The sequence below is a fragment of the Oenanthe melanoleuca genome, chromosome 4A, assembly GCF_029582105.1.
Source record: "Oenanthe melanoleuca isolate GR-GAL-2019-014 chromosome 4A, OMel1.0, whole genome shotgun sequence".
Lineage (NCBI taxonomy): Eukaryota > Metazoa > Chordata > Aves > Passeriformes > Muscicapidae > Oenanthe > Oenanthe melanoleuca.
In genome coordinates this window covers 445,656-468,674 of record NC_079338.1, presented here as the reverse complement: position 1 = coordinate 468,674, position 23,019 = coordinate 445,656, and the positions used below count along the sequence as shown (strand labels likewise).

Sequence of the window (23,019 nt, the reverse complement as noted above, 5' to 3'; positions counted from 1 at the left end):
TGTCTGACCATGGCACTGCCCTGCCCTCAGAATAAAGAGCAGCCACACAGGATTGTCCACAGTGAGGCTCAGAATTGTTCTGGCCCACAAAGGGAGCTCAGTTGAAAGACCCAATGGGCACCACGGCCCCACAGAACCATTTCTGAATTCACAGAACCACCCCCAGCTACTTCTGACCTGGCCAAAAACCCCGTGGATCAAAAGTGAGATGAGGACATCACAGAGTGACTGCTGATCCATCTCCCTGTGCAAGGAGACACCAAGGAGGCTCAGGACCAAGCCTGTCCCTCCTCAGGGCTTGATCCTCCCTGCTCAGGCTGGCTTCCCACCCCTCCACAGCACCACCAGGAATGGGAGGAAAGTGCTTTTAACAGAGACAATGTCGTCCAGGAATTCCCTGCAGTTTTTATTCACAGAAGCTGCTTGTCAGGGACTTGAGCTTCTTGCTTTCTCTTCTTCCCAGTTTCCAGCCTGCCCAGCCTGTGGAACAAGACGCCAGTGTCAGGCCCGAGCTGCCTGCCCTCAAAGGGACAAGGCTTTCCGTGGTAGCGTGCCAGGAAGGTCAGCCCAGAGAGGCCCCTCTCCCCCGGCCCCACAGCCAGCCGGGACAGCAGCTGGTCGGCCGTGCGCGGCACCACGGGCTGCAGCAGCGTCCCGAACACGCGCAGGCACTCCAGCGTCACGTGCAGCACCGTGTCCAGCCACTGCTGCTCCCCAGCCTCCCTCCGCTCCAGCTTCCAGGGCCTGTGCCTCTGGAAGAAGCCGTTGGTCTGCCTCACACACTGGGCAATGCACTCCAAAGCCTTGTAGATCTGGAAGCTTTGGAAATGAGCGTCCACCTGCGCAGGCAGCGCGGCCACCGCGGCCACCAGCTCGTAGTCCTCAGCACACGCCCTGCCCGCGCCCCTGGCCTCCCTGCAGCCCAGCACCTTTGGGAAACAGGCCTCTGAGAAGCGTGGGTAGGTGCTGCTGGGGTTAATGCTGGGGGCTGTCGAGCGATTCAGGAGCCCCCCGAGCGCGTCTGCCAGCTCGGAGTTCACCAGCTTCACCACCTTCTCCTCGTAGTAGTCACAGTCCCTCTCGGGGACGCCCTGCCGCAGCAGGAAGTACCTGAACCCGTCCACACCGAACTGCCCCACGCATACACCGGGCTCCACCACGTTGCCCAGGCTCTTGGACATCTTCTGGCCCCTGACGGTCCAGTGGGAGTGCACCAGGATGCGCTCGGGGGGCTGCAGCCCCGCCGCCAGCAGCAGCGCCGGCCAGTAGAGCGCGTGGAACCTGAGGATGTCCTTGCCCACCACGTGGTGCACGGCTGGCCACCACGCCCCGTGGCCCTCGGGGTAGCCCAGCACGCTCAGGTAGTTGACCAGGGCGTCCACCCAGACGTAGATGGTCTGGCTGGGGTCCCCGGGCACGGGGATGCCCCAGTGCAGGCGGCTGCGCTCGCGGGACACCGACAAGTCCGGCAAGTCCTCGTCCAGCCAGCGCAGCACGCGCTGCAGGAAAGGGTGGGGGACGATGGCACGGGGGTTGTCCCTGAGCCAGTTCTGCAGGGGATCCCGGAACGCTGACAGCCTGAACATGTAATTCTCCTCCTTGGTCCAGTGCACCTGGGACAGCAGGAGAGGAAAGGGTTACGGCCCCAGGAACAGGCTGGCAATCTGCGCACACCATTCTCATTGCACACTGCCGTGTCTGGGTGTCCTCCCATGCCATGGGAACTCTCAGCCCCTTTCCAAGGCACTGCCTCCTTGGGATCCCCAGGAACACACCTGAGGACTCAGGCACCTGGGATGGTTCAGCACCTCATTTCTAAAAACACTTGTAACCCTGGGAAGGAGCACCTTTCCACCTGGCAGGTTGATGGGATATCAGAAAGGAGTAAGGGAGATGAGAATACACCTTCTGAACAGCATAGTTTTGCAATAATAGTGGAAAATCATGAGAAGACAAAATGACATTGTAATTCCTGCCCCACTGCCACCCCTGGTGCCTGCCTCTGTTCTCCTGGGGCTGTACTCCTCTGTTTCCTCAGTTTGTGCTTTAATGCACCGAAGTCACTAACTTTGTTTGCTTACAGCACTGACAGCACTTCTCCCCCACAGTTAAATCCATTAAATGACACATTTAGCTAAACCAGTGAAAACTTGGTGGGTGGATGTGGTATGAGTGAGCTGTGTAAGGCACTCAGGGATCCCTGGCTGGGTCAGCAATCTTGCAGTGTGCAAGGAAGACCTGAAGAGCATCATTCAAAGACAAGCTGTGTGTCCTCACCCCCAGGCTCCAGCGGATGCCAGAACCCACTCACTCACCACAAGTCTGGGGTTTATGGCATGTGCAAACTCCCCCTTTTCCTTCACAAAATTCCCAAGGAACAAACTGCCCAACTGCCTCTTCCAGGCTGGAGATAAACCCTCCCATTCCTTCCTACCACACTGCAAGAGCTTCTCTGCTCCATGCACACTCCTGTTCCTTGGAGTTCCTTCAACACAGGCAAGGCTGGGAGCTGCTCCCAGGGTACACTTGACTTTGAAGTCTGCTGATTGTTTTAGGTCTAAAGAATGATTACTTTGCCTGGAAACTCATCTTTTCCCCTATCTTAGATTAACTTTCTCAGAATAACTTTCTCAAGAGTTACCATTTGCCAGTACAGCCCTTTCTGTGTGGACCACCATTCCCACAACCCAACCTCATATAAATAACACAGGAACATAATCTGTGCTGAGCTCTGAGCAGGATTATCTGTAGCTGCTGCATTAAATCATGTAACTCCACACCTTCTAGAAAACTGGCAGAGAGATGCTGGGGAAGGTACCACACTCCTGAGGCTGACCACAGGCGGGTGATGTTACAGTGCTTTAGGCAGTGCCAAAACACATTCAAGAGATGGGGAGGTGTCCAGAAGCCAAACTGAACTGCCTCACAAAACAGGTCTGAAACTCTGAACCCCCAAGGACCCCTCAGTTAAATACACCCTTATCCTCCTGCTCAGCTAACTTGTCTCATCACCCTTTAGAACACCATTCCCAGGCCAGCAGGGGCTGAATCCTTCCCGTTGCACAGAGCTGCGATGTGCACCGGCCAGTGCAGACACTCTATTGAAATACAGGCGAGTCTCAGCCAACACAAGCATTACAGGAAGCACAGAACACCCCGAAACTGAGTGTGGCAGTGCCCCTGCAGCCCTTTACCTCGTGGCCGCTCTCCAAGGACACCTTGCAGGGGCGGCCCTGGCTGTCCGTGCGCTCGGCCAGCTGGCTCTCGGGCAGGAAGCTCTCCTCGGGCGTGCAGTACCAGCCCTCGTAGGAGCCCTTGTAGAGCACCCCCGCATCGCCCAGGGCCCCCCAGAAATGCCGCACGGCTCGCTGGTGCCGCGGCTCGCTGGTGCGGATGAAGTCGGTGTAGGCGACGCCGGCCCCGGTCAGCGCCTGGCGGAACAGCCCCGAGACGCGCTGGCAGAGCTCGGCGGGCGATGTCCCCGCCGCGGCCGCCGCCTGCTGGATCTTCAGCCCGTGCTCGTCCGTCCCTGAAACGGAGAGAGGCCGTGGGGAGAGCCCGCAGCCCCGCGGGGACACGGGGGGCTGGGGACACGGGGAGGGGATCAGCGCTGGGGAGGGGGATCAGCTCCGGGGAGAGGGATCAGCCCCGGGGTGGGGATTAGCCCATGGAGGGGGATCAGCCCGGGGGAATGGGGCTCGGGCCGGGGCAGGGGGTCATCCCCGGGAAGGGGGATCAGCCCTGGGGAGGAGGAACAGCCCTGGGGAGAGGGATCAGCCCTGGGGAGGGGGATTAGCCCTGGGGAGGAGGAACAGCCCTGGGGAGGGGGTCACCCCTGGGAAGCGAGACTCGGAGCGGGGGAGAGGGTCATCCCCGGGAAATGGGGCACGGAGCGGGAGAAGGGGTCATCCTTGGGGATCGAGGCTCGGGCCGGGAGCTCGGGTCATCCCCGGGACGGGGCTCGGAGCGGGGCTCTGGCTGACCCGTGCAGAGCCGGGCCGGGCCGGCGGCGCGCAGGCGGCGGTGGCGGAGCAGCGCATCGGCCAGCAGCGCCGAGTACAGGTGCCCGATGTGCGGCGGCCCGTTCGCGTAGAAGATGGGGGTGGAGAGCAGCAGGCGGCGGCCGGGCGCGGTGCCGGTGCCGATGGCGGTGCCGGTGCCTATGGCGGTGCCGGTGCCTGTGCCGGTGCCTGTGCTGGTGCCCGTGCCGGTGCCGGTGGCGGCGGCGCGGCGCAGCGGGCGCGGGAGGCGGCGGCGGGGCGGCCGCCACATGGCGGCGGCGGCGGCACCATCGACGCGGCGGCGCGGAGCGGAGCGGCCGCCCGGAAGCGGCGGGAGGCGCGTGCGCGGCGGGGCAGGGCCGGGCCGGGCCGGCGGGACCGCGACACAGACGCCGAGACACCGGCGGCGACCGGCGACATGTTCCGGGCGGGCCTGGCGCGCGCCCTGCGCCCCCCGCCGCGGGGACGCGCACCCGCGGGTCAGTGCCGGCACCGGGACAAGGACCCGCACCGGGAGCGGGGGCACCGGGCGCGATTCCCGCCGCTCCGATGGCGGCCCGCCGCTGCAGCCCGAGGCCCGAGGCCCGGGGCCGGTGGCGGTGCCGGCCGGGAGCGCGGTTTGCGGAGGGCACCGGGCCGGGCGGGATGCGGGATGCGGGATGCGGGATGCGGTGCGGGACGGGGCGCGGGCGGCGGAGCCGCGGGTGCTGCGGGAGCGCGTTCGGGACAGCGGCGCTGACCCGGAGCTGCCGGCAGCTCGGTCGCTTTTCGGGTGCCGCCGGCTGTGGATTTTGTGGAATTAGTGCCTGGAGGCTGGGGTGAGGCGGGTTTGGCGGAGGTGGCGATTGAGGCAGCCCGAGCCTTTCCCGGAGCGCCCAGCGCTCGGAGCCGTTCCCGCTCCGGTCAGGCCGCTGGCGCTGTGATTTCGGTGATGGAGGAACAAAACGGCTCAGCCAAGGGCGCTCCGGGTGCTGCTGGTGCGCCTGGCTCTGCTCCTTCCCGCCGGGGATCCCCTTCTGCTCCTTCCCACCGGGGATGCCCTTTTTGCCAGCAAACCCCCGTTCCTCGCTGGTGCTTTGTCCCGGTGAATGAGCCGTGTGAGCAGAGAGCTCGGTGCCGGTGTCACCATCCCTGCTGCCCGTCCTGGTCTTGCTTTTGCTGGAGCCAGGTGCGTCCTCGGACAGGAGAGGCCTGGAGGAGGTGTAGGAACCACCAGTTCACATCTGTCCAGCTGCAGGAGCCTTTCCAGCTGCTGGAGATGCTGCTGCTGTCAGTCAGTTCAGTTCCCCCTTGATCTCACAGATAATTTGGTCTCCACAGCTGCCCAGAGCACACTGTTGTGACTCAGGATAAAGCCCCGTGGTCGCTCAGATGTGGAGCTGGGTTTTCCAAAGGATGAATTTGTTTGGGTTGAGAACTGACTTAGTCTCTAAATTCCCAGACTTACCTCTGTATTGACAGTGTTTTGTTTCTCCAACAAATTGTGTTCCTCAGGCCGGTTGTTGCAGCGCTGGAATGTGCCCCCAGACCTGCAGCTGAGCAGACAAATGGCTGGCACAGGCGTGCCTGGGCAAAAGGGCAGTAATTCGGTTTTTGTCCTTATTGTGGGCTTGTCCACCCTAGGAGCGGGTGCCTATGTAAGTAGAAAGGTGGTTCCTGGGAAGAAGCCCCAATCCATCTCTCCTGTCGAGTGTTTGCTGCATTCCAGCTCTCTTCACTCAGCTTTTGGTCTCTGTAGCTGTATCTCTGTTTTCTCCTTCAGAAGACTTCAAGGGGAGCTAAATGGAAATTAATTTCTTGTGATTACTTGGGTTTAGACTGTAATTTCAGTTACCTTTTAAGTTTTTTTACCTTAAAGGCACTCTTGGGTTGTTTTTTTTTTTGTTATGACCAGCCACAGCTCTGTTGTCTTGTATGGGACAAACAATTCCTTGCCAAATCTCAGTTCAGAGCATTTGTTTAAGTTGTGTGAATATTCCAAACCAACCCCCAGCTGGGGAGCATTTATGTTCTGCTTGGAAAGGATAAAGGTTTGCAGCCTCACTGAAAGAGTAAATGACATTCCCAGAGAGCATTGCCTTGGACTGGATAGATCCCAAGTTTACACCACACAAATCTTTGTTTCCAAGCTCTTTGTCTAGGAGGATCATATTCTTTAAAAGTTCCAAATCCCAATTTATTCCTAAGGAAGTTTCTGAGAAAGGGGAAAAAAATCAAAATAGTGAATGGAAGAAAAATATTTTCCTATTTCCTTTAAATACAATTCTTTCCTGTGCCCTGCTGCCCTTTTTTTTTGGCAGACAAGGTAGCTGAAATTACAAAGTGCACTCTGCTTCTCCCAAGACCTGTTTAATCAAGAATCCTTCCTAATACTCAGCTCTTTCCCTCTTCTCTTCCATTGCCTGTCTTCCCCTGCAGTTTTGCAATGCCATCAGCTAAGATGCCCTTCTAGATCCCTGACGTCTTCAGGTGTTCCTGGCAAAGCTGGCAGCAACCTCTTGTTATACTTAATAGTGGGAGGAACAGTCACTGGGACAGGAGTTTATGTAAGACACTTCACTAAAGGTGTTTTGGGGTGGGAGGGTGGAGGGGGGCACCTGTCTGTACCTCCCACCTGTGACCCTTCACTTCCCAGCCTCTTCCTGCTCCCTGGCCTGAGGTGTTTCATTTTCAAGGGACATTGCCAAATAATTTGTGGTTACAAATTGAATATTTTCAGGTGGTGCTGTTCTTAGTGGGGAAGCCTGCCTTAGAATTAACCTTTGCACATTAAGTACATCTAAACTCAAACTGGCCATCTTTGGTTTGTGACTGTGTAAGGGCACAAATTATTAATTAGTGCACTCTCCTGATATCAGTAATGCTGGCATGCAGAGAAGGAAATAATACCTGAATATAAGTGTGCTAAAAGGAGGGCAAGAAAACATGTCCAACTTGGAGATTTCCTCAGGGAAGAGCACTGAAACATCACCCCATGTCCTGGCAAAGTACAGTTGTGCTTCTGACTAGAAAGAACTTGACATTGTCCCACTGGAAATGTTTATCCTCAAGGCCTGATCTGGTGTTTTGCCTGTGCATAATGGTGTTTTTTCCTAAAGGATCAGGTTTAATTTGCTGTATGCTGCCCTTTGGACTCGCTTAAAACCTTCCTGATTCTGCTTGTAAAAGCAGAGGTGGTTTGTTAACCTTGGCTTTTCTGTCTTTGAGCAAAAGGCTTTAAAAATACCTTTATCTATTTAAAAATACCTTTACCAACAAGTTCTTGTTTTCTGATATTTCTGACATTTCTCCAGTGCCCTGGACAGGCTTTTGTCCTGTGCTCTTTTTTTGTGCCTGGCATTAAATTCCTCCATTCTTGTGAGACTATTTGCTATAAAAGACCAACTTGTGAGGATTGGCAAATGAAATTTGATGTCATGCACATGGCAGGGGTTATTAGCAAGGCTGGGTTCTGCCTCAAAGAAAGGTTTGCTTCCCTCTAATTTTTTACCCTTGGGGAAAAACACTGAACTCTGACCTGCTCCCAGCACTCCCAGTGTCTTCAGCTGCTCTCTTTTACCAGTTTTTCTTGGAAGTTAATGTGATGTAAGAGATGTTCCCTCCTTGTCTGTACCTGTAAATTGTACATGCAGGCTCTGCTTGTGCTGTACCCCGAGTTTCACAGACAAATAACCAGCTCAGCATTCAGCTGGAAGAGATCCCATGCCCAAGGGCCAATGGAGCAGTGGCTCAGGGCCCTGCTAATGTCAGGGTGACCTGCCAGAACTGTGCCTAGAGAAAGCCTGGCCGATTATTGGCTCTGCCCCGCTGCTCTGGGCTTTGGAAGCTGGGAGATGCTTTTCCTTTGGATTGCTCTTCCATTTCTGCAGCCTTGTGTTGTGGTCTTGGGGCTGGTTTGGCTGCATTTCCTTCATTGGAGCCGGTTCCCCTTGGAACAGGTGTACAGCCAACCAGCTGCAGGAAGGTTCATTGTGGCAAGCAGCCAGACCTGCAGGGCTCATCACAGGGGAGCAGGGCATTTTCTCAGTGGGCACCTTGTCCAGGGAGGTCTGCTTTGCCCCACATGTTGTCACTGGCTTTTCCAGCACGTGGGGTGGACCAAAGGCAGTCAGGGGCAGCAGCAGGGTGCTGTGAGGTGCCAGGTAAATGTGTGCTGTGTGTCTGCAGGTGTACAGAATTCTGCAGGAGAGCAAGGAGCGCGAGGCCAGCCGCATGGCCAGGATGAGCAGGAGAGCCCAGGACGAGTCCTCAGGTGGGTGCCAGCCTGCCAGGTCAGGGTCTCATCTGTTCTTCATGAGCCTGGGGCCTCCAAAGCAAACAGGACACAGCCCCTCTGGAATCACAGCTGTGCCTCTGGAGGATTGCACCTCTCAGTCTGGGCTGTTGTTTCACGTTCCCATTCAGGGCCAGGTTGGACAGGGCTTGGAGCAGCCTGGGATAGTGGGAGGTGTCCCTGCCCATGGCAGGGGTTGGGACTGGATGAACTTTAAGGTCTGTCCCAACCCAACCCATTCTGGGATTCTGTTCTGGGACTTTCCAGCACAACAGACAGTGCTGGCTCCATTACCCAGAAAAGGCTGTTTTCCACACTAGGATGTCTCCTGGGGCTGATTTCTGTCCCTTACTCCTTCTGTGATAAAAAGAGAAAAGAGAGAGCCCTGCTTCTGGCTTTTACCTTTGCACAGTCTGGCAAGGACACTGATTCCAGAGGGCCTCTTTCCCTGGCTGCTGGAGAGCCTGTTCATCCTGGAGTCAGCCTGAAGTGCAGCTCCCAAACTACAGCCTGTGCTTTCGTGACTTAAGCCGTGTCTTTCTTCCCTTTCAGGTGCTGGGGGCACAGCAGGTGAGTTCTGGTGCTGATACTGAACTGCCTGGTTTGTCCCTGCCCACAGATTAACTGTGTGTTGCTCAGCAACAGGACCTGCCTGTGGGAGGAGGTGCCTTCTGCACAACCTCAAAAGTTGTCTCCTTGAACAAAATTACAGAAAAACGTGACTTGGCCTTTTGGGGAACTTCCCTTTCTTATAAGCTGTTCAGTGGTTGGCCAGTGCAGAGTTTCAGGCTTGCTTAGAGAAACCAGTTTGCTGCAATCTGACTGATTGCTGCAGGGAGCAGATTTGGGGGAAGCAGCAGTGGGGTTCTGGGGAAGGGTACTGGGGCAGAAGAGAACAATTTCCAAAGGAAGTCTGGGTGTGGGAGCCCTGGTGCCACTCTGTGCCCTGGGGCTGGGCTGTGTGCCTGTACTTGCAGTAATTTGTCCCATCTGTCACCTGCAGCTCTGGGCACTCATCCCAAGGTCCCATCCCACGTCCCTTTCCTGCTCATTGGGGGAGGAACTGCTGCTTTTGCTGCTGCCAGGTCCATCCGGGCCCGTGACCCCGGAGCGCGGGTAAGGGCTGTGCTGCTGCTGCCCCTCTGTGTGCCCTGGGAGTGCTATGGGTGTGCTATGGGTGTGCCCTGGGTGTGCCCTGTGTGCCCTGGGTGTGCCCTGTGTGTGTCCTGTGTGTGCCCTGGGTGCCCTGTGTGCCCTGTGTGCCCTGGGAGTGCCCTGTGTGTGTCCTGTGTGCCTTGTGTGCCCTGGGTGTGCCCTGTGTGTGCCCTGGGAGTGCCCTGTGTGTGTCCTGTGTGCCTTGGGTGCCCTGGGTGTGCCCTGGGTGTGCCCTGTGTGTGTCCTGGGTGTGCCCTGGGTGTGCCCTGTGTGTGTGTGCTGTGTGTGCCCTGGGTATATGCCCTGTGTGTGCCCTGGGTGCCCTGGGTGCCCTGTGTGCCATGGGAGTGCCCTGGGTGTGCCATGGGTGCCCTGCATGCCCTGGGTGTGCTGCTCTCACTCCAGCTCCCCTGTTTCCTGGCCGATTGCAGGTGCTGATTGTGTCTGAGGATCCTGCCCTGCCCTACATGCGCCCCCCCCTCTCCAAAGAGCTGTGGTTCTCCGATGATCCCAACGTGACAGAGACGCTGCGGTTCAAGCAGTGGAACGGCAAGGAGAGGAGGTACGTGCCACTGCAGGTGACAGGGCAGAGGACAGTGACCAAATTGCTGTTTGGAGGGATCCACCAGCCAGTGAGGGGCAGGGAAAGGGGCTGAGGAATTCTGCTTCCCACCAGAGCTCGCTCAGTACTCGATACCTCTTGAACTTTGCTGCGATTCCCCTTAGACATGTCCCTGTATGGGCAGCAGTCCTGGAAGATAACAAAGGTGAAGCTCCACAGGTCCAGGGACACAGGATCACACTTGATTTTTGTGACTTCTGTGATTATGCCTTACTTGGTGGTTGTGACTTTATGGTCTTTTCCCACCTGACCGATTCTGCGATTCCATGATCCAAACCCTTGAAATTCCACAGTGTGAAGACCCTAATTCTTAAAAATAGATAAATAATTGTGGAGCTTGTTATAGATGCACAGAGCTGTCTTTGTCTTGTTGGATTTCTGGCATCCCCGAGCCAGGGGAACCTGTTTGATAATGGAGCTTTTCTCAGTATCTATTTCCAGCCGCCGTCTTTCTACGTGCCTGTCCAGGACCTGTCTTCTGTGGAAAATGGTGGGGTGGCAGTTCTGCCTGGCAAGAAGGTGGGTACAGCACTGGCTGTTGTTCCTACAGCTTTTCCTGAGCAGAGCCTGCACCCTAAGCTGGTACTGAACCACTGGAATTGGAGTTGGCTGGGAAAGGGAATTTGGATAAGTTTGGGGAAAATGTGACGGAGCAGAGATTATGCTAATCTGAAGTGAAGTTTGAAAGCAGGAGAAACCAAGAGGAATAGCAGTGAGCTGAAGGAAGATGATGAGGAAGAGAGAAGGATAAGTTTTGAGTCTGGGCATGGGACAAAAATATGTAGAGCTTAGAGATGGGGTGTGACAAGTGGGGACTGGGCAGTGTGGGCTGGAGGGTGAGGTGAGGAGAGAGGCAGTGGGTGATGAGGTGAGCAGGGGCACTGTGCCAAACTGCAGGAAGGTGGAGAAATTCATGGTGAACCCTCTAAAATATTTATACCCTCAGTTGTTTGTGTGTTGCTATGATGAGTGTCAGTGATTCCTCTTCCTGCTGACCTGTGCTGTGTCTGAGCCCATTTCACACTCAGACCCTGGGAAGATCAACCTGGCTTATGGTGACTCCCAAAGAAATTCACTCAATTCCCACTTGCAGTCCTCTCACTTCCCCACTCCTGCCCCCACCTAAACCTGAGGGAGACTGTGAATTCCAAGTTTGCAGCTCTGCTCAGCAGTCCATGGAGTGAAGAGCTGGAGCTCAGCTGGGCTCATCTTGCAGGTTGTGCACATGGATGTCAGAGGGAACACAGTGAAGCTCAATGATGGGACCCAGATATCCTATGACAAATGTCTCATTGCCACTGGTAAGTGCTGTGGTTTTTCTCTTGTTCCTGGTCTTGTGCCAGGCTTTTTATTTCAGTGACATTTAGCTAAATTCTCTCAAGTACCCCCCCTGTGGAGCCAAGCTGGGAGAGCTGGGGGAGTCCAGCCTGGAAGAGAGAAGGCTTTGGGGAGATCTGTGAGCCTTCCAGTGCCTAAAGGGGCTCCAGGAGAGCTGGAGAGGGACTTTGGACAAGGGTCTGCAGTGACAGGACAGTGGGGAATGCCAGAGGACAGGATTAGCTGGGGTAATGGGAAGGAATTCTTCCTGGGCATGGGCTGCCAGAGCAGCTGTGGCTGTCCCTGGATCCCTGGCAGTGCCCAAGGCCAGGTTGGACTTTGGGGCTTGGAGCATCCTGGGACAGTGGGAGGTGTCCCTGCCCATGGCAGGGGGTGGAGCTGGATCAGCTTTAAGGTTCCTTCCAATCCAAACCCTTCTGGGATTGCTTGGTTCTATTTGAGAAGTCTCTGCAGTGTCAAACATGATGTGGAGCAGTCACTTGAAGGACACTTGTGCAGACAGCCATGCTGGGTTTTTCACCTGCCTTGCATCATCAGATTTTCTGGGACATTCAGGCAGCAGCAGGGACACTGGGATATTCCCACACTGGAACAGTTTGGGAAGCACAGTTGAGATCCAAGACAGCTTTGCACTGTGTGGATGTCCAGTGCCATGGCTGTGGTGTCATGAGTGTCCCTTCTCTCTCCTGCCAGGGGGAACCCCCAGGAACCTGCCTGCCATCGAGCGAGCAGGAAAGGACGTGCAGAAAAGGCTGACCCTGTTCAGAAAGGTAACTGCAGTGCTGCCAGCCCCAGGAGGCTCAGGAAATCAGAAACACCACTGTGTCCAGTTCTTAAACTCTTCTGCTTTGGGTCTGCCCTGGCACTGCTTCCCTCAGATGGTGCCCAGGAATCCCTTCCTGCTTATTCTTCTTCCCAGGCAGGAAACCAGGGTAGAGTCTGCTCAACCACTCCCCTGCTTGCCACAACCTGAGAGCTTTAACAGGGTGGGGAATTACGGGGTTTAGGTATTTTCTTTCCTGTGTGACTTTGCTGCACCTTCCAAAGTGAATAAAAACCATTGAATATGAATGCTTTCTGCTGCCATCCCTGTTAGAGGGGATTGCAAATGGGGGTAAATGTTCTTTCAGATCGACGACTTCCGAAGGCTGGAGAAGATTTCCAGGGAAGTCAAGTCCATCACAATTATTGGTGGTGGTTTCCTTGGCAGTGAGCTGGCCTGTGCTCTGGGAAGGAGAGGTGAGTGTGTGAAGAAACTTTTCCCTGTTTCCCTGTGTAAAAAGAAACTTCTTTTTAGTCCCCAGCTGCTGAGTTTTTGCAGAGACTGTGTTTGCCTAAAGGAGACAACACACGGTGTTTTGTTATCAGTATAGCCAAGTTTTCCCAAGTTCTTCCTCATTAGCAGCCCCTGACCACAGAGGTGGGAACTGCAAAGTTCATTCCACCCTCTGAAAAGTCACATTTGTTCTCTGTGCCCAAACTATGATTTGGAGGTTGGAACTGGATGATCTCTAAGGTTCCTTCCAACCCAAAGAATTCCATAATTCTGTGATTTCAAGGAGGTGGTGAGCAGCTGGATTCTAATGGTATTTTTTTAAAGTTTTTGCCAAGCATGCTCCCTAAAAGTCTGATATCTAGACTTTGCAGGTGTATGTGAAACACTTTGTGGCTCCTTGGGAGTCAGAACTCCCGGATTTGGAAACTTCTGTCAAGCTCCTTGTGTAAAGTAAAGCCTGTGTTTCCCAGCATCTGCTGCTGCTCTTTATCCTGCTGCTCTGTGCTTCCCTTCCAGCACAGACCCGAGGCCTGGAGGTGATCCAGCTGTTTCCAGAGAAGGGCAACATGGGCAAAGTCCTGCCTGAATACCTGAGCAACTGGACCACGGAGAAAGTCAGGAGAGGTGAAGCTGCTGGGTTTGGGCTGGGAGCTGCTGGCAGCTGCTGCTGGGCACATCCAGCTCCTTTCTGTGCTGGAGCCCTGGGAGGGCTGGGCCCAGCTGCAGCACAGGGGAGGTTGCAGTTCAGGCAGCTTGGGCAGCACAGAACTGCCATGAATGCTGGGTTTGTTGGCAGTTCCTCAGGGAAGGCTGAGCAAAAGGCTTCCTGATGCCAGTGAGGCTTTCCTTCCCTTGCCTGCTTCCCTGGAATGATCTCTGTGCTATGCACACACCTGGCCAGGTGCTGTAGTGCTGAGCTGATAAAGTCAGTAAGATCCAAAACACCTTTTTCCATTTGCTGCATTAAGTGCAAAATAATCCTGTGCATTGGGAAGCAGAGAGGGAGGAGGAATGTCATTGTGGTGTGGATTGCAGGGCCTGATAACCCACAGGTCTGAGTTACTTCGTTTTTGAAGCTGCTTTTTTGGACCTTTGGGTCTGGCTGTGGCACAGCAGTAGGTAATTGAGTGTCCTTGGTTCCTGAGGAGAATTCTAGGCAATTCTTTTGGATGTGGCCTTGTCATCACATGGGATGTACTTTGGGTTGTCATTTAAGCAGCTTTCACACTTTTTAGCTGGGTTTGTCCTCGTGCTTCCCCCAGAGCTGCACTAGCACCTGCAGCAGAGCTCTGTCGTGGTTCCTCAGGCAGCAGCACCTGCTGCAGGTGGGCTGTGCCCAGCTGAGCAGGCAGTGAGTGTGCTGTGCTCCTTTCCAGAGGGGGTCAATGTCCTGCCCAATGCCGTGGTCAAGTCCGTGTCAGTCTCCGGGAAGCGGCTGCTGATTAAACTGAAGGACGGCCGGAAGGTAAACGGGACAGCAGGGACAGCTCAGCCCCAGGGGCCCAGGGGCAGCTCACATCCTAACTGTGCATTCCCAACAGGTGGAGACAGATCACATCGTGGCTGCAGTGGGGCTGGAGCCCAACGTGGAGCTGGCCAAGTCAGCGGGGCTGGAGGTGGACTCGGATTTCGGGGGGTTCCGGGTGAACGCGGAGCTGCAGGCACGCTCCAACATCTGGGTGGTGAGTGTGGGCACAGCCTCCAACATCTGGGTGTGAGCATGGGCACATCTGGGTGGTGAATGTGATCCCAGCCTGGCACATCTGGGTATGAGCGTGGGCACATCTGGGTGTGAGTGTGGCCCCAGCCTGGCACATCTGGGTGTGAGTGTGGGCACGTCTGGGTGGTGAATGTGATCCCAGCCTGGCACATCTGGGTGTGAGTGTGGCCCAGCCTGGCACATCTGGGTGGTGAATGTGATCCCAGCCTGGCACATCTGGGTATGAGCGTGGGCACATCTGGGTGTGAGTGTGGCCCCAGCCTGGCACATCTGGGTGTGAGCATGGCCCAGCCTGGCACATCTGGGTGGTGAATGTGATCCCAGCCTGGCACATCTGGGTGGTGAATGTGGCCCCAGCCTGGCACATCTGGGTGTGAGCGTGGCCCAGCCTGGCACGTCTGGGTGGTGAATGTGATCCCAGCCTGGCACATCTGGGGTGAGCGTGGCCCAGCCTGGCACATCTGGGTGGTGAATGTGATCCCAGCCTGGCACATCTGGGGTGAGCGTGGCCCAGCCTGGCAGCACTCCTGCTGCAGGACACACGAGGCAGGAGGAGGTGAGCGGGGTGAGCAGGAGCGAGTGAGGAGAGGAAGGAGAGGTTGTAGCGCAGGCCCAGAGCCTGGTCAGGCGCTGCAGCCACCTCGTTGCCGTGGCAACCACGGCAAGTTTGGAATATTTATGCTGTGTAAGAGGAGTTGGGGTAACCTAAAGATAGCCTGGATCACTCGCTTGCATAAGAGTCCCTTGGTGGGCGTTGAGACTGATTCCTCTGGAAATCATACCTCCTGCTGCTTTGTTTTCCAAAGACGGGGGAAATGCTGAGGAACTGGGAGTTGTGCACCCAGGGAGTGGGATGGGGCAGTGCTGGTGTTCGGGGTGTGGCAGAAGAGCTCGGTTCCCTGTTTCCTGCTGTGGCTGGGCTCACTCTGGCTCTCTCCAGGCAGGGGATGCTGCCTGCTTCTATGACATCAAGCTGGGCCGGAGGCGCGTGGAGCACCACGACCACGCCGTGGTCAGCGGCAGGCTGGCTGGAGAGAACATGACAGGAGCTGCAAAGCCCTACTGGCACCAGTCCATGTTCTGGTAATGCTCCTTTCCTCTTGGGGGTTCCTTCTTTGAACACGTTGCAGGAGCTGATACACCTTGAGAAGTGTGAGTTTCCCACAAGGAGTGCAAGCACCTCAGCAAACACCTTGGACAGCTTCATGTTCCTAAAGCTCAGGGCTCTGCCCTCACATCCCTCAAGTGTTTTTCCTGAATGAGTCCCATTCCTCAGAGCAATACAGAACACCTCTTTCCTCAGAGCAGACTGATTTACAGCTTGAATTTAGCAGCATTTAGAATTAGAATTTAGCTTTTCTCTTATGATTATCTGAATTCCCCAGCCCAATATGTGGGTCTGAGTGTTGCACTTTGCTGAATGGATGTTTTAGTGACAAAACTTCGCTGCATCCAGGTGTACCTGAAAAGTTGTTTTCCAGAGAGAGGTATCTGGAAAATGGGTAATTTTGCTGTATTTTCCTGAAGTTCTTTTTAAAACAAAATGAATGAAAACAAAACAAAGCACCCCACAAAAAATTACAATCCAAAAGGCTGTTAGCTCAGCCCAGTTAAAAATCCCAAATCCTGTTTGTTAACAGGATTTCAAATATGGGTAAAAGAGTTTTAGTTTTCTCAGGGAAATCCCCACAGAAATAGTTACTTATGACTTGCTGTCACTTACCTGACCTCTTGGTCTGTCCTGCCTGGACTTGGGACCCAGAGCATTTCTCACTTCACTTTTAAACAAGAAACATAGAGCCACAGAATCCTTGAGGTGGAGAAGGACTTCAGAGGTCACTGAGTGCAGCTAAGGACACAAGACAGCTATTCCCCTGGGGTGCTTTCCTCTGGTGCTCCCAGCCATGACCAGGTGCAGGTGAAGGAAGGAGGGCTGTGAGTTGCAGCCTGTGTTTGTGACAGTGACACTTCATTCCCCATGCTGAAAAGCTGGGAAGTGGCAGGAATTCCTCATGCACTGTGTCAGCGTGCTCAGGATCCTGATCCTCTGGGAGAAAAGGTTCTTCTTCAAGAAGGTGTAAGGGCAAGGTTTTCTTCTCTTTAGTCTTTTCTAAACGCTCTCAGAAATATTCACAGAATCCTTGTCCATGCTGCCAAGCCTGGTGTGGATAACAGCACTGCCAGAAGCTGGGAAGCCTCCAGCTGCTTCCCAGGGAGCAGGCCTGAAGGATTTCAAAGTTTTGGTCAGTGAGCTGTTTTTTCTGAAGCTCATGGCCCTGGGCTTGTCATGTCTTGACTCCTTGTTCCAGCTGTGTGTGCAGAGGAGAATCCATGCCCAGCATTGCCCACACCACGCTGGAGTAGGGAGTGGAGCATGGATGGATGGAGCTGCCTTGGGTTTGTCTCACTACTGCTACTAATTCCTTTATTCCCACTTCATTCCTAGGAGTGACCTGGGCCCCAACGTGGGGTATGAAGCCATTGGCCTCGTGGACAGCAGTTTGCCCACAGTGGGGGTGTTTGCCAAGGCCACAGCCAAGGACACGCCGAAAAGTGCAACAGAACAGTCAGGTAGGGACTGGGGAGCTCCTGCACCTGCTGCTGTGGGGACCACAGAGTCACCCTGACAGCAATCTGCTGCCTCGTTTCTGGACCAAGATTTAAAGGCTGGCTTTTATATTAAAATGTGATTAAAACACAACATTCCTCCAGGAAGATGTCAGGGAATGCCTCTACTGCCATGCAGACTTTCCCAGGGAAGTTTGATCTCCTCCATGGCAATGAAGTGATCAGTCTGGGACACCAGAGCATGTTTATTTTGTATCTGCTGCCTGGAGGAAGCAGACTGTGCTGTCCTTTCCATTTGGGGGTGGAAGTTGGGGATTATCAGTTGGGATTGTTTCACCCCTGTGTTAATGAAACTTAACTTTTGGGGAACACAGCTCAAAGGGAAGCACCTCAGGCTCCTGCAGAACACGCTCTTGAGTGTGCTCCCATCATCACATGTCCTGCCCTGGCTGTGTGACTCCTCCTCTTTCTGCCCTAGGGACTGGAATTCGATCTGAGAGCGAAACGGAAGCGGAAGCCTCAGAAGTCCAGATCTCTCCAAGCTCTTCACCAACGCCTCAGGTCCCAAAACAAGGAGAAGATTACGGCAAAGGTGTCATTTTCTACCTCAGGGATAAAGTCGTGGTGGGAATTGTGTTGTGGAACATCTTCAACAGGATGCCCATTGCCCGCAAGGTCAGTGCAGGGTGGGGGTGGTGGATGGGGGGTTGCTAGAGCAGGGCTTTTTTTGTGGAAAAATCAATCTGTCAATTCAAAGTGAGGGTAAATAAAGGCAGATGCTCTGTGTGATGCAGAGCTGGCAGTATCCAATGGGAGCACTGTTCTGGGTGAATTGAGCTGTCCCCATGCTTTTTTGTATGTTTGCAAATTTTTAACAGAAATAATTCCAATCAGGTGTGTGCTCCAAGCCTTGCCTTGGTGTGGCTGAAATTCCAGGTCTGTAGTAAATACAGGCTGGAGTCACAGTGGTAGTGAAATGTCCCATCTTTGTGCTGCTGAAACAGTCTCAAATGTCACCATCCCAGAAACAGCCACCCTGGCAGGGCTGAAGCAGCCCTGAGTGTGTGAGGCTTGGTGTGTCCCCACCCCTGTGGCCTGTCCTGGACCTCCCAGCTCACTGAGCCAGACTCAGGCCAGGTTTTAACACCTTTGAAGAACTTTGGTTGTTTAAATTGTGGGAGTGATCCTCAGGATCACTTCAGTGATCACTAAAAAATCACAGTTAACCTCAGGTGCTCCCAAGACAAACTATTCATGGTGGAAGTCTTCGTTGATATCTTATATGAAGATGCAGTTGAAACATGTTGCTTCTGCCATCCCCATGGAAGGGACACCCTGCCTTCCTTCCTCCTTTCCTTGCTCCCATTCTTCCCTCCCTCTCTTCCTCCCTTAGCAGTCCTTACCCTAAATCCATGGTCTCTTCATCTTGTATAAAAGTTGCAGGTTCAAGCCAGGTATCCTGGCTCCAAGTCAATGCCAGGCTCACCTTTGCAGAGCTGAATCCCTTTTTAAAACACTTGTTCTCCCAGGCTGTAAAGGGAAACCCAGAAACAAATCCCACAGGGACAGGAGGTTGGTTTTCCTGCTGTTGCTGTAGGCAGGTGATGGTACATTTAAGACTCCCATGTGAATTTGGGTGTAGAAAGCGCTGTCATGTTGTGGCTGTCTCAGTCTGGTGCTTCAGAGAGGATCCAGGGAGTTCCTGGCATTGGCTGTGACAGTCCTGTAGTGCTGGCTCTTTGTGGGATGTGCAGCATTTAATGTGTTCTCCTTCCTCCAGATCATCAAAGACGGGGAGGAGCACGAGGACCTCAATGAAGTAGCAAAGCTCTTCAACATCCACGAAGACTGAACTCTGCAGCAGGAACAGCTGGAGGGAGCAGGCTGCTGGCTGCACCTTGGGCAGCTTCCTGGGAGCACTTGGGAATATTCCTCTCACCCAAGCCCAGTGTTTGCACCAATAAAGTCAGATTGTTCTAGTCACCTGCTCCTTCCTGCACCACTGCCTGGCTGGTGAGGAAAGGGGAACAGGCTGCCCCTCTGGGGCGAGTTTTCCCTTGTGTCAGTCTTGGAGAAGCCTGCAGAACTCCCTCTTTCCTTGCAGGAACTCCCACGGGGAAGCAAGCAGGCCTGCAGGCTTTCTGCCTGTACTCCAGCCTGTCAAAACAAACTCAACTTGGGGAAATCAATTACCAATCAAAATCAGAGCAGGATGATGACAAGTAAAACAAATCTTAAAAACAGCTCCCCTCCCTCCCTTTCCTTCCTGGGCTCCCCCTCCTCTCTCCCATCATCACAAGGAGATGAGGAATGAGAGCCATGGTCAGTTCATCACAGGTTGTTTCTGTCCCTGCTCAGGAAGAGGGGTTGTAGTCCTTCCCCTGCTGCAGTGTGGGGTCCCTCCCACAGGAGCCAGTGCTCCGTGAACTTCTCCAGCATGAGTCCTTCCCACGGGCTGCGGTTAAATCTTTTACCCCTGAGGTATAACCCCCATCTCTGCTGGGCTCAGCCTTGGCCAGCAGTGGGTGCATCCTGAGGCTGGTGGATTTGGCTCTGCTGGACATGAGGAAAGTTCTGGCAGTTCCTCACAGAAGCCACCCCTGTAGCCCCCTCACTGCCAAAACCTGGCCATGCAAACCCAACAGAGCTGACACTGCACTGGGTGATGCAAGGCTTCATGACACCAAGGGGCCATTGTGACACAGCAGCCCATGGGGTGTTTAAGGAGCCCCCCTGGGGTACCCACTCAAGCAGAACATCTTGCTCAGGAAGCAACAGCTTCCCAGAACACCAGCTCCCAGGAAAAGGAGCCATGGAGGAGCAGAACCCCAGTTCCCAGAGCCCCAAGGAGAGGCACCAGCTGAAAGACAGAGAGACAGGCCAACAGAAGGATGGCAGCAAGCACAGCAGCACCGTGCCCAGGCAGCTGCCTCCATCCCACACCTCTTCCTCCTCCTCCCGCCCGCAGCTGCAGCAGCCTCAGGGCAGCAAGGGGCGGTCTGTGCATTGGCTGACAGCTCCCTACAGCACCCAGGGCCTGTCCTTGCACCGACTGACAGCTCCCTACAGCACTCAGGGCCGGTCCCTGCACCGACTGACAGCTCCCTACAGCACTCAGGGCCTGTCCTTGCACCGACTGACAGCTCCCCACAGTGCCCAGAACACCCAGGGTCGATCCCTGCACCGACTGACAGTTCCCCACAGTGCCCAGAACACCCAGGGCCGGTCCCTGCACCGACTGACAGTTCCCCAGAACACCCAGGGCCGGTCCTTGCACCGACTGACAGCTCCCTACAGCACTCAGGGCCTGTCCTTGCACCGACTGACAGCTCCCCACAGTGCCCAGAGCACCCAGGGCCTCTCCCTGCACAGACTGACAGTTCCCCAGAACACCCAGGGCCGGTCCTTGCACCGACTGACAGCTCCCCAGGGCACCCAGGGCACCCAGGGCCGGTCCCTGCACCGACTGACAGCTCCCCACAGTGCCCAGAGCACCCAGGGCCGGTCCCTGCACCGACTGACAGCTCCCCACAGTGCCCAGGGCCGGTCCCTGCACCGACTGACAGCTCCTCACAGCACCCAGAGCACCCAGGGTCGCTCTCTGCACCGACTGACAGCTCCCCAGAACACCCAGGGCACCCAGGGCCGGTCCCTGCACCGACTGACAGCTCCTCAGAACACCCAGGGCACCCAGGGCCGGTCCCTGCACCGACTGACAGCTCCCCAGAACACCCAGGGCACCCAGGGCCGGTCCCTGCACCGACTGACAGCTCCTCACAGTGCCCAGAGCACCCAGGGCCGGTCCCTGCACCGACTGACAGCTCCCCAGAACACCCAGAGCACCCAGGGCCGGTCCCTGCACCGACTGACAGCTCCCCAGAACACCCAGAGCAGCCAGGGCCGGTCCCTGCACCGACTGACAGCTCCCCACAGCGCCCAGGGCAGCCAGGCCCGGTCCATCCCCCGGCTGACACCATACCGCAGCTCCCAGGGCAGCCAGAACTGCTCCCTGCACTGGCTGACACTGCCCGAGAGCTCCCAGGACCAGTCTGTGCCCCCGGTGACACCATCCCAGAGCTCCCAGGGCCAGTCTGTTCCCCCGGTGACACCATCCCAGAGCTCCCAGGGCTGCTCTGTGTCCCAGCCAAAAGCAGCCTGCAGCAGCCAGGCCCGGTCTGTGCCCCAACTGCCATCAGCCCGCAGCTCCCAAGGCCGGTCCCCGCACCGGCTGGCATCGCCTCGCAGCACCCAGAGCGCCCAGAGCGCCCAGAGCGCCCAGGCCCGCTCCGTGCCCCAGCTGACACCGTCCCACAGCACCCAGGCCCGGTCTGTGTCCCGGCTGACATCACCCTGCAGCTCCAAGAGCACCCAGGCCCGGTCTGTGTCCCGGGTGACACCGTCCCGCAGCTCCCAGGGCACCCAGGCCCGGTCTGTGTCCCGGGTGACATCACCCTGCAGCTCCAAGAGCACCCAGGCCCGGTCCCTGTCCCGGGTGACACCGTCCTGCGGCTCTGAGGCCCGGTCTGTGTCCCGGGTGACACCGTCCCGCAGCTCCCAGGGCACCCAGGCCCAGTCTGTGTCCCGGGTGACATCACCCTGCAGTTCCCACAGCTCCCAGGACCGGTCCCTGTCACGACTGACACCGTCCCGCAGCTGCCAGGACTGTTCCCTGTCACGACTGACACCATCCCGCAGCTCTGAGGCCCGCTCCGTGTCCTGGCACACGCCGTCCCGCAGCACCCTGAGCTCGGGGGGCACCGAGAGCCACCTCAGCCCGGAGGAGGGGGGCCGGGAGCAAGGCCTGCAGGGCCGCAGGTGCCGCCGCAGGGGCTCCTCCAAGGCGGCCGCCCCGGCCCAGCCGCGGCCCGTGAGGCGCTGCCAGGCCTGCAGCGGCCTGGCGGGGCCGGAGCCGGTGAGGGCCGGGCTGGGCCTCCCCTGCCCGCAGCTCCTGCAGCTCCTGCGCCAGCAGCGGCTGCTGGGGGGAGCTCAATGACCTCTACAGATCCCCAACTCTCCTTCCAGGTCTCCACAGGGAAACCCGCTCCTGGCCCGCAGAGACAGGCCTCTCGCCGCCGTGTGGAGCAGGAAACCCAGACTGAGGAACAAGATTCAGCTGCTCAATACGCTGAGCAGGAGACACAGACAGATACTGAAGCAGAAGAGGAAAGGAATTCAGCTGCTTCCCTCATGGCTGACCAGGAGACAAAGGAGAATTCAGCTTCTCAAATCACTAACAAGGGGACCCAGACCCGTAGCTCTGCCCTCTGCATGGGCACTGATGTCCTGGCTGCCCAGCAGCCGCTCTCCGTGTCGGGCAGGGCGTTCTGGCGTCCTGCACAGCCCGGAGCCCTGCAGGATCCCGGGACCGGCCGCTGCTCGGGGCAGCCACCACGTCCTGAGCCCGACAAGTGGGGCTGGACGGCACTGCCGCCCTACTCTTGGCCATGGCTTATTGAGATGAACCAGATTTAATAAAATATTTCATTTCTCTAATGGTGCTCACCTGTGCCTGGTCCATCAGGAGAAAGCTGGCTGCAGGGAAGGCCCGTGCAGAGCAGGAGAGCTCCTGTGCTCCTCCAGCCAAACAGAGCCTGTGCCCTCAGCCTCTGCCAGGCTTCAGGTGCTCCAGCTGCTCTGCTTCACATCCCTGGGCTGCTTCACATCCGTCAGCTCCATCCCACCCACCTGCTTCCAACTGAACATTTCGGATCATCAATTTGGTGAGTTTTCCTAAGGCTGCACCTCCTTAGGTTCATGAAGAGTGTGGGGTAGGAGCACCCCTCCCCTCTCTTTTTAAGGCCTGCCTTGACTGCTCCTGGTACCGCTTTGGGGAGTTCCTCTTGGTGGCGTGTGGGCAACGCTTTCCTCCAATCCTGCCACCAGGGCACACCTGCTGCCCTTTCTAAGGAAACAAATAACAAACCTACAGCAGTGCCCTGAGCTCGCTCTGCTCCCACAGCGGAGATTAAAGGCAGCCAGGGACAGACAGGGCTACCCTGACATCTGTGTTTGGGGATGGCTGGGCTTGGCTGCAGAGTTCCAGCACCAGGATCAGGCAGGAAACTG

At 56.1% G+C, this 23,019-nt stretch overlaps 3 protein-coding genes across 4 annotated transcripts; 2 read left to right on the top strand and 1 right to left on the bottom strand.

Moving 5' to 3' along the window:
• Positions 1–385: 385 nt before the first annotated feature.
• Positions 386–4,323, bottom strand: MARS2 (methionyl-tRNA synthetase 2, mitochondrial). The gene is made up of 3 exons (XM_056491103.1): positions 3,984–4,323; positions 3,195–3,529; positions 386–1,613 (listed from the first exon to the last, which is right to left on the bottom strand). Exons 1-3 carry the CDS (start codon positions 4,270–4,272, stop codon positions 411–413), a joined length of 1,827 nt encoding a protein of 608 aa, XP_056347078.1. The 5' UTR covers positions 4,273–4,323; the 3' UTR covers positions 386–410.
• On the top strand, positions 4,171–18,936 carry AIFM1 (apoptosis inducing factor mitochondria associated 1). Of its 2 annotated transcripts, none has more exons than XM_056491102.1 (17): positions 4,171–4,480; positions 5,496–5,638; positions 8,169–8,253; positions 8,827–8,844; positions 9,278–9,390; positions 9,861–9,991; positions 10,480–10,570; positions 11,268–11,352; positions 12,083–12,159; positions 12,520–12,628; positions 13,182–13,289; positions 14,042–14,130; positions 14,207–14,347; positions 15,326–15,468; positions 16,832–16,956; positions 17,432–17,628; positions 18,734–18,936. In XM_056491102.1, exons 1-17 carry the CDS (start codon positions 4,420–4,422, stop codon positions 18,803–18,805), a joined length of 1,788 nt encoding a protein of 595 aa, XP_056347077.1. In that variant the 5' UTR covers positions 4,171–4,419; the 3' UTR covers positions 18,806–18,936. The 2 variants fall into 2 exon arrangements, with proteins under 2 accessions (XP_056347077.1, XP_056347076.1); XM_056491101.1 differs by lacking the exon at positions 5,496–5,638 and adding an exon at positions 6,420–6,547 and having other exon boundaries at positions 4,268–4,480.
• An 829-nt stretch (positions 18,937–19,765) lies between these two features.
• LOC130253303 (mucin-4-like) lies at positions 19,766–22,444 on the top strand. Its single transcript, XM_056491792.1, has 4 exons — positions 19,766–19,867; positions 19,922–21,042; positions 21,157–21,865; positions 21,976–22,444. The coding sequence occupies exons 1-4, from the start codon at positions 19,766–19,768 to the stop codon at positions 22,423–22,425; spliced, it is 2,382 nt and encodes a 793-aa protein (XP_056347767.1). The 3' UTR covers positions 22,426–22,444.
• The last annotated feature ends 575 nt before the right edge of the window (positions 22,445–23,019 follow it).